Genomic DNA, 10,635 nt, shown 5'->3' with positions numbered 1-10,635 from the left:
AAAATAATACGATTGTCTTTGAAACTATAATATACGTATTATTTGCCTACCTTTAATAAGTATCTAGGTAAGTTAGTAGATAGTAAGAATTATCAATGTTATGTTTGTATATAATTTTGCTATAATATTCTGATACACACAAAATAAATGTTTAAAGAAGGAAGTGATACCTACTACTCTACTACTCTACATAGAGGCGAACAAATACCTGTATAGGTAACTACTGCGGATGTTTATTCCAAAAAAATGTTATGAGTATGAAGCATAAGTTGTGATTTTTTAATAATAAATTAATCTAGTTTAGAGCTCCAATAGCATACCTATCATGGCTGGCAGGAATCAGTCTATGGACCATAATATAATACACGTTAAATAATTGTCGAATCGAAAACACGTTACATAAAAATTGGACTGATCACGAATACTCTACTAAATAATATAGGTATTTATCTACTACCTACTATAGGTATCATTTAAATTTAGTGAACCCTGGTCCGTTATGGGTGTGATGATAGTTTATAGAACTTGACATATTTAAGCCATCAGATAGGTAATAAAAGTGTTTTTACTTCTACAGGACAAAACAATAAAAATAGCTAATACCAAGTAACAACTCAATTAACTTTAACATATTATTTATTAGGAAAGTATATAATTTAGTGAGAAGATACTTATGTTTATTTGCTAAATTCATGAAAAACCTCCATTTCCTGACGATATTGCAGTGCTAGTTTGTGCCAGTTCATAAAAAAAAAATATTAAAATCCAATAAAAGTTTTATTGGCTTAAGTTGCTGCTAAAAATAACCCCATACCACAGCCCATACTAAAGTAGCAGAATGGTCGTTAAGTTTCTTAGATTACAGCACATCACGCGATGAAGCAGTATTGCAAACCACAACTCACAAGGAACAATAAGTATCCATCCACTTATTAAATCGATCAATCTAATGTAACAATTTAATTGTTTGGTAGATAAAGTATTCATGATGTACCTATTCTTATATATTTGGTGGTCGCCGTAAGATTATATAAAGATCATTAGATTATAATAATTTAACTGGCTAGGTATTGTTATTGACCTGTCGACAAATTGATCCGAAACATTTGCTTCCAATTAAATTAATTGTTATCCGTGACTCTATGCACGCGATTTTAGATGGTAGAATATTAGGTATGTATTATGCCGAGAATTTACTTTTACCAAACGTCGGTCAGGGTGCAGTTTGCCGAGTCATTTAAATAAAATTCTTTGGCATATTATGTAGTTAGATATAAGTTACATATTATTATGTAAAATTCAATTGTAAGATTGACATGATTTTAAGAGAGCAACTATGGAGTTTCTTGTAGGTTCTTCTCCATAGATCCTGCTTTCTGAATCGGTGGTAATTGTTAAAAACAGTTAAAAATATGTAATGACGATTCGAAAGTGCTTCTAAAAGAAGTCTAATTGAATAAATAAAATAAAAAAATGTAATCCGCTTCTTTAAATAAATTATACTTACTTAGAAGCAAAATATAATTTGTTCAGATATGTAGAATCATTTTCGCAGGCTGTATAGAAACTCATGAATATTTTTTTTACATAAAAACAATTTTAAGAAAAAATAAAACAATCGTTACAATATATTTGTGCAGCTTCACACACGCTTCCATAGCTGGTCCACTTACCTAGTTGGATCTTTGTAGACCCCCAGTGGAAAAAGTCGCTGGGGTTAAGGTTTGAAGATAGTGAGGATCACTTATATTTTCTAATTGCCCATGCCCGATTAATCTTAAATTGCTCCTAATTGTCTGATCTATCGATCTCTGTGTAGAAAGCTGCACAAAAAAATAATAACACATGCAAGTAGCTTGTATTCGTTAAAAATGCCACTTTGATCAACTTTTATAAAATTTAATTTATAATGTTTTTCCACTTCCCAAACTTCTTACAAGATTATTCTTAAATAAATAAAGGAAAAACCTAAAAAACTCAGAAAAATCGTATAATAAATCATCTAGATTCTAGGTAAATGAATAATACAGAACCAAATATCTCTGTTCCTAATACGTTTCAAGATTTGTGTCAGTAATAACTTTTGCTTACAATATATTGCTCTTTTAAATTATTCAAGTTTCATCACTGGCTGCGAAAGTTCATCACGACGTCAACTTTTACCCAAACCCCTTTGAGTAACATCTTTGTTTAAAAACAACTATGGATGCGCCGAAATAGAATACTGAAAGGTCTGAAAGATTGTGGTTCTGAACTCTGAAGCCACAAGCAATTGAGTTACACTCATAATATTATCGTATTTTATGCCCAATTGTGAATTGATCAAAGATCGAAATCAATAGCCGCGTCCAGACCGGCTGAGCGCGGCTCGCGAGCCGCGCTCAGACTTCCTGCTCGCGAGCCGTGGCACCAGAGCTATTTGTGAAAAGTTCCGAGCCGCGCTCGCGAGCCAAGGTGAGCCGGTTTGAGCATTCAGTTTCTCTCCGTATAACGATGGAAAACCACGTTTTATTAGCTGCTGCGGCGCTTGTGTTGTCTGGATATATCATAAAAAAAAGAAAAAAGAAACAAAAAATCTGGATTAAAAAATTGTACCAAAACCGAAACCAATACGGTAACAGTTTGTTAAAGGAACAGGAACTCGCTTGTTTTTATTTAAATGATCTGGATCTTTCGAATCCCATAACATTTTGAAGCTTCCGTAAAGTTGTATTAAGCGAATACTGTCTTCTTTATCCATTTTTGATTCTGGCTCGCGAGCGTCGTTATGTCCGTCCACACCGGGCGAGCCGCTCGGACTGAGCCGCCTTTGAGCATCGCCAAAAACCGACAACGCATGGCTCGGGGTCGAGCGGCGCTCGGCCGAGCCAACGTGCGCCCGAGGAAGCCCGAGCGCCGTCCACACCGGCCGAGCTATTGGCTCGCGAGCGGGACTCGCGAGCCGCGCTCGGTCGGTCTGGACGCGGCTATTGAGATTTCCTCATATGTTGTTTAATAAGTGTAGAAAATTCAGATAAATGCATTTTTTGTCGTATTTTCGTGGCAATAAATTTACTTATATGGGGAAAATACTTGAATTTCAGAAATATGTAGTCTAAAATTAGCCAATTAACATTTCACGAACTATTAAATGACCTAAATGACATATTAACACAATAAAGTCCGTGGTGTAATTTAGATGAACCTATTTTTTTTTTCATTTTTTTTTACTTAGACACGGAAATGGTCGCTTTTTTTCTTCTTATTACTGAAGCATGGTCAATGATTTGCAAACTAGGTTCAGAAATAATACAATACATGATGTAAGTAAGATATTTTAATAAATACCAAATTAAATTACAGGTTTACAGGTTATAGATACAGTATTTAAACATTTTTATTTTACAATCTGAATATGAAAATGTTTTATACGTTACATCTTACAATGTGTATTATGCGTAATATGTAATAAAACTGAATTATAATATTGAAGATCTAAGTAATAAACTGAGGAAAGAAATCTTAAGTCTATAAGGACATATTATTACTAGTACCATAACCAATACATAGTTATTATTTAATATCACATACATAAATTAAGCTTAAAGCTAGCAAAATCGTAAAATAGAACTTCATACTTTATAGAACATAATTCTACACATATTTCATAAATTGTGCTCTTACGCTATAACGTGCGATAAAGAAAAAAATGATATATTACAACGGAGATCTAATCCCCTGTCACGCTAAAATATTCAAAAGAATACTGACGTAATTTTGTAAACTTTGAAGGTGAGAAAAATCAGAAAAAAAAAACTTATAACAAAGGGCTTATTTAATGGAATAAAGTACTCTCTATAAGGCAAATCTACATTCGGCATTTTTGTTTACAGGCTGTTTTTGCAATTGGAGACGAGTACAAAGAAAAATAATGGACACATTTACGCTCTAGACTTGTCTGCTTTAATATATTTGTCTAAAGAGGCGTCACTGCCGGGGTCCACCTGTGACAGTTGACGGAAACTCTCGTCATCGACGAAGCAAATCTCATGATCGTCTGGATCGGCTAAAATAATGACTCTGACGGTCGCTTTTCCGGGAGTATCCAGGGAAATGAGTGGGGTGAGAATCTTTCCTTTGGCTTCTTGAATTTTCTGATCGATGATTGGCTGTTCGTCGAAGGGACATGAGAAAGCTATGCGGCCGTACGCTTTCGCGTGGTTGACTGGCCCACCTGAAATAACAAAAATGTAATAAATTTATTGAATAATCTGCCTTATTGTGCAACTAATATTTCGGAGGGTAGGATGTATGTTATGTGTTTCTGCTATAAAATAGTCGGACTGTGGACGTCATCAGATTTGTATACGTATATCGTTCTGTGTAAATTAGTGTATTTTATAAAATTGCACAATATGATGTTCAGCGATGAACACAAATCTTCAATTAAATAAACGATATCATAACTCAATATGATAAATTGTGTATAGATAATAGAGCACTGTTTTATCAGACTAAACTACATACATAATAGACGATATGAATAAACTAACATAAGAAATATATTTGATCATTAACTATGAGTCAATACATGACTCATTATAATGACTAGCATGAAGGAGAAAAATACGGACAAAAAACCGCAATACTTTCAATTACTAAATTCGATGAATTGAAATTTTTAAACATGCGTTCTATTTTCCTGTATAAATTATAGCATTTGTGATATCCTCATTGTGTTTGTTAACCCTTAATTTGGTATAGTCCGGTGTGACGGACACTTGTTTAAAATAAATCCTGCCAAGTTTTTATTTCATGTTCATCGATTTCTAATCGATTAAATGTTTAAGTATTTATACCATAAACAAATAGTAAAAAATTAAGTAATGATTGTGACAACATTGCATATGTCAGTTGGGACGTAAAATGTCTGCGAAAATGCAGCCACCTGTTTAGCTCAAGGTATTTATACCTATTTTTCTTATTTTTTGTGGAAAAATGAATTGAATTATATATTTATTTATTAGATAATAAACATTTCAATCATTATTTACAAAAACATACACACTTTATTACATTTTTATGGTGTTTATTTGTAACCAAAATGTTTTGTCCGTCACAGCGGACGTTGCTAATTGTATAGAAAAGTACCACTTTATTACTATGTCCGCTGCGGCGGACACCGCCAAAATGTAGGTGCTTCTGCTTGTTTGGTTATGGTTCTGAGTTTGGATTTTTTTTCTTTGCCAACAGCCTAACCGCGCAAGTAAAATTATTGCTTTAGTGCCGAATGAACATGCACCTTCCGATGCTAGCGAAATATCCGATTCGGAAACTGAATTGCATGATGCAAGTACTAATTCTTCCACCCCTTGTTTTCTCCTGCACCATATTCCCTTGCTAACGTAACGATAGATACATCCGACGATGAAGAATTACACTCCGAAGATTCTGATAGACCTGCTGATGACCAGAGTCTTTCGTGCGTAAATTGGCGAGTCTTTTTTTGAAAATGTTCTATCTCTATCTGCTATTCCTAGATTGCCTGCAACGCCTTTAACAACATTAGCTTCTTGATTAGCACCCCGAAAAATAAGTACTAAGAAACCACCCACAGTCAAAGCCAAAAGACCAAAAAAAAAACAACTTTCAGCTGACTTCCAATTATTGGAAAGTAACTCAATTCCGTCACCAAGCGACAATAGAAGAAGGTGAGGAGGATGATTACATAGACATGCCAGAAGATGATTCACCTTTGAGTTTCTTTCACCTTTTTTTCTCAAGATATTTTTACTAGTTTCGTAGAGCAGACAAACTTATATTCAGTTCAAAAAACCGGCAAGTCAATTCAACTAACAGAAGAAGAATTTAGACTTATTTTTTAATTTTCATACAAAATAAACATGAATTGTTTTTTTTTTAAATTTCCATATAAAATAAACTGTACTTCGGTATCAAATAGTTCTAAAATGTTCATTTCTGTATTTTTCTTTAGTAAAAAAAATAAAATTAACTGTGGTTTTTATTTTCCGTAATTTGGCAGTGTCCGCTGTGACGGACACCAGTTTTCCCAGCAGTGGGCAATGGTAGATTTTTTTTTTCATTTTTCGAGAACTTTATGACATACTCCTGAAACCACAAAATTGTCAAATTCATATATTTTGAATATTTTTATCCGTGCCAAATTAAGGGTTAACACTAAATTATTTATATTTTAAAAAGGTATGTAATATATTAAATAGTCAATTGGAAATATTGAAAACAATATTTATCAATCATCTTCCAAAAACATGCACTGGAGAAAATAATTATCTCTCACGCTGGTATATTTCCAAGTGCAACGTCTGATAAGCTTTTGTAACACGTCGTCGCGAATATAATCAAATATTGCTTCGGTAACATTTATCTGTTTAAAGATTTATTTATGTATATACAAAAAATAATCTCTCTTTCCCTTGGTCTTGCCACAACTTCACCTTATAATTCATCCAAGAAATAAAGTTTTCCTATTATTACATTACATACAATGACTGAATCGTGTAAATCTCTGTACATTTTTTAACGAAATAAAAATTATATTAAACTCTCATTAAAGCTGTGTTTCAGTCCATCTGTGTATAACCGATTTATTGCATTATCTATGGACGTCAGCATTGTCTATGACAAATGATAATCTGCGCCTATTATCTACCAAAAAAAAAGGGCATTGTGTATATTTTTCGTAACAACACAAAGTGTGAGGGATCACGCGTTGATGTGTTAGAACACATTATTCGAAACGTGAACACTATCATAGTTCCTACTTATGACATCGCTATCTAATCATACATCTTTCAAGATCATAAAACATGAGTATACTCATATCATTTATCGAATAAATAAAATAAATCCGACTGTCTGGTTACAATTATGTATATTGTTTAACCAAATGTATGCTATCTGCATTTTGAGACATAAAACAAAATGTATTTCATATTTCACAAAACAAAAAACCATAACAATCGAACTCAAAACTATATAAAAAAATCATTCTTACCAATATCAACAAGTTCCAATTTGGCCTGATCCTCGCTAAAACCAAGGAGGGCTGATTTCTCCGTCTTCTCAAAGACATTTAGTGTCAAAAGACCATTCCAGTAGGCTACGGATCTAGATAGACTTGAGCTAGCTAAAGCCACTTTGACAACTGGATCTGAAAATAATAGACAATATTTTTTAATAAGGTCAATTTCCTCTTATCTCTCTATAATTATGATAATAAATATGTACAGGGTTACTTGTAAAACACCAGCAACCTCGCAGGACAAGACCATAAGTAACACCATTTGTTCTAGGACTTTTGGTAATTTGTTAGATTTTATTTTCATACAAAAATAAATATCCATTTAGTTGAGTTGATTCAATATAAATGATAAAGTTAAATAAAATAATTAAAATACATATATTATATTACTATAAAACTATCAAACAAAATAGGCCATTTCCTGCTGTCAGGTCTTGCCAGATCGGATCCGTTTTTTGTGACATCAGCGAATTTAAGAAAACAAACAATCAAACTCTTGAGCCTTATAGACTAAAGATAAACTGAAATCATGATGATTTGAAACTTTAGATACGCAAATTTATACAAAACATTTTTAGATAAAGAATACAGATTTAGGTGTAAGAGAGTAGTAACAGACATTCTATTATGTAACTTTCTTCTAGCCAATGTGATTGATTCTTTGAAATGCTGATAATACAGGTGATATCGAGACATGCACGATCATGGTTCGTCTAATAAGATTACAACTTAGCATATCACTAATACTACATAGTATAAAACAAAGTCGCTTTCTCTGTCCCTATGTCCCTTTGTACGCTTAAATCTTTGAAACTACGCTACGGATTTTGATGCGGTTTTTTTTAATAGATAGAGTGATTCAAGAGGAAGGGTTATATGTATAAATAACATCCACTAAATAGTAGAGACTGTTATTTTTGAGGTTTCTAATGTCATGTCGTAAAAAATTACATTTTTTCCGCTTACATTGCAAACGCAGGCTGAACCCTACGAGTTTTATCAAAATAATGTACTAAGTATTATACACATTGAAAAGGTCTACAGAAAAGTCCGTGATGGTATATGTCTATCTCTTATGGATAACCCACAATAATTTTTTTTTGTCGGGGCGGGTCGCTAGTTAATGTATAATTTATGGTGAAATAATCATTTGATATCAATGATTAAGATCTGATAGATAATATTTATATATAGGACAATATCGATTTACTTAATATTTATATTTAATATTTAGCATAAATATATATTTTTCGTAATTACTAATTAGAATTCGTGGTATAAGTAGTAAAGTTATTATATTAAAAAACAAATTGAAAATTATATTTGTGAGCAAAAAACAATATTTTGAATTATTTAATCATCCATTTGTAAAATTTTAAATTTTGTTAAGTCTACTTTGTTGTGTTTTTCTTTTTACTCAGAGAAAATAGTGGTATATTGTTTAGAGCTTCACTTTATCTAAAGTAGTTTTAAACAATTATGTTATTGTTTGCAAACTTGAGATAGAGCATGCTCTTGAATAATGACAATAAGTAAACAGTATTTAACGTATAGAATACTATTATTCTACATAGTATTATTACCATATTAAATTTACCTATAATACTATAGTCTGTTAATAAGTTAGAGTAGTATTTTCTATTGTTTGATTTTACGCGAGTATCGAGATTAAATTGTGTTTAAAATCCGCTAAAATTCTAAACAAGTTAGAGTATTTACCTACTGAAATATCAATTATTTTTTCATTATTATCGAGTGATGTATTATTTTGAGATTGTATTTTCATAACATACTTAAATAATACATTACTTGCTTTCTGCTATATGATAGAATTTATTTAGTTAGCATCATAAGACATATGTATTATATAATATGTTTTATTTTTACATCAAAACTTATTTGAACTAACTGCAAGAAATGTTTACTTATTAGGATTCCAGTTATGTTCTCCAAATTAAAGTACGAAGAGTTCATACAGTGTCAATGATCCATAAATGAAGCAAAAAGTTTTAACTTTTGTATTGAACAAAAAGTGTATGCAGAGAAACTGTTACTAATCTAAGGTGTTACAGTTAAATTCTTGTCATAATGCTTGTAGCATCCTAATACAAGATTTATTATATAATATGTATTATTTACACATTTAAAGTTATTTTTTGGTTATTTCATTTGAACTCCACACCACTTCTAACTTAGGGACCATTTAAACATGTAATTTGTTTAAATGTAAACAATAAATAAATATGATTAAATTACCTTTGTCTGTAGGTTGTGGTTTATCAATGATGTAGAATTTGTAGCCCCCAGGAGCCTCCACATACTTCAAGCCATTCTCTTCTTTTACTGGCCAATTTGTAGCTGCAGCTCTCTTTAGACTTTCACTGGACTGGATTGTGATACCAAGAAAGTCATTTCCTTGCTCATAATGAGTAATGCCATAGTTGTATGTGAGTTCAACAACAAAATGATTGTCTTCTGGGCCATATCCTACCATGGTTTTGCTCCATCTGTTTGCATAAGGTCTGAAACAATAGGTTTTGAGTTAGAGATTATTATTTTTTGTGTTTTATAAGCAGGTATTCAAGTTAAATTTTAGTTTCAACGATAAATATACTGTTTCTATGAATCATTTTAATAACCCATTGACCACCGAGCGGCCCGATCGGGCCGAGACACAATAGATTTTCTATTGTGTCTGTGATCCGAGGACTGACGGAATAATAATAATTAATGGAAAATTTTGAAATTTTATTACAAATATTTGGAATCATTAGTCAAGGAATTTTCATAATATTGTGCAAGACTTACCCATTGCATGCAGCTTCACAGCCTTCCGTAAATTCTTCATGGCGTAAAACCTAAAAGTAGAAAATTATAAATTTACATTTGCTTCACATTTAATAAAATAAACACTTTATAGCTATATAAATAAACATATTACAGCAAAAATAAATAAATATATTGTTTCCCACAATGACTTGAATGTGCATGATTATAACCAGTCATAAGACCTTGAAAACTAATTATACGGTAAGGTTGAAAGCCTTCACAGTTCACTGCAAATACTTGTGTAAAGCCCTTTAACACTTGAAAAGCCCTTTAAATATATTGTGTAAGAATTGTAGCGTATAGGTACTTACTTGCATTCCTAAAACTTCTCTGTAAAATTTTGCGGTCAATGTTCTGTCGGCGACTTTGAAAACAAAATGTAAAGCGCGGCCTGTAACCATTTTGGAAAAACTTTCACTTAAATGTTCAATATCACAAAATAATAAACACTAATATTCACAGTTACAAATATTTTAGGTTGGTAATTGGTTGTAAAATTTGTCCAAACTAATCGCAATCGGCAATTCAAGCAATATACCGAACCGACGACGTCTATGCCGACGACCGACTGTAAAATGCTCTGAACAACGATCATATGGAACTGCCATATGCATGTACTTTTCCTGCATACCTAAGTAAACAAATCGGGGTACAAACATGGCGGGCTAGGGACGTTCACTTGTTCGTCTAGTCGATAATATTGTATCGATTGATGATAGAGTTAAGAATGGGTAATTCAGGTAATAAGAATTTTGTCTTTTTGA

At 32.1% G+C, this 10,635-nt stretch overlaps 1 protein-coding gene across 1 annotated transcript; it reads right to left on the bottom strand.

Annotated features, from left to right (window-relative positions):
* Positions 1-3,298: 3,298 nt before the first annotated feature.
* LOC149906004 (glyoxalase domain-containing protein 4) lies at positions 3,299-10,415 on the bottom strand. The gene is made up of 5 exons (XM_090105629.1): positions 10,183-10,415; positions 9,851-9,900; positions 9,299-9,564; positions 7,016-7,171; positions 3,299-4,213 (listed from the first exon to the last, which is right to left on the bottom strand). Exons 1-5 carry the CDS (start codon positions 10,270-10,272, stop codon positions 3,921-3,923), a joined length of 855 nt encoding a protein of 284 aa, XP_089961755.1. The 5' UTR covers positions 10,273-10,415; the 3' UTR covers positions 3,299-3,920.
* Between the last annotated feature and the right edge of the window lie 220 nt (positions 10,416-10,635).

The sequence above is a fragment of the Colias eurytheme genome, chromosome 9 (genome assembly GCF_061535395.1).
Source record: "Colias eurytheme isolate Ceu_HAF_F1 chromosome 9, ilColEury1 Martin Lab GWU primary, whole genome shotgun sequence".
In the NCBI taxonomy this organism is placed as follows: Eukaryota; Metazoa; Arthropoda; class Insecta; order Lepidoptera; family Pieridae; genus Colias; species Colias eurytheme.
This window is presented reverse-complemented; position numbering and strand designations above follow the sequence as displayed.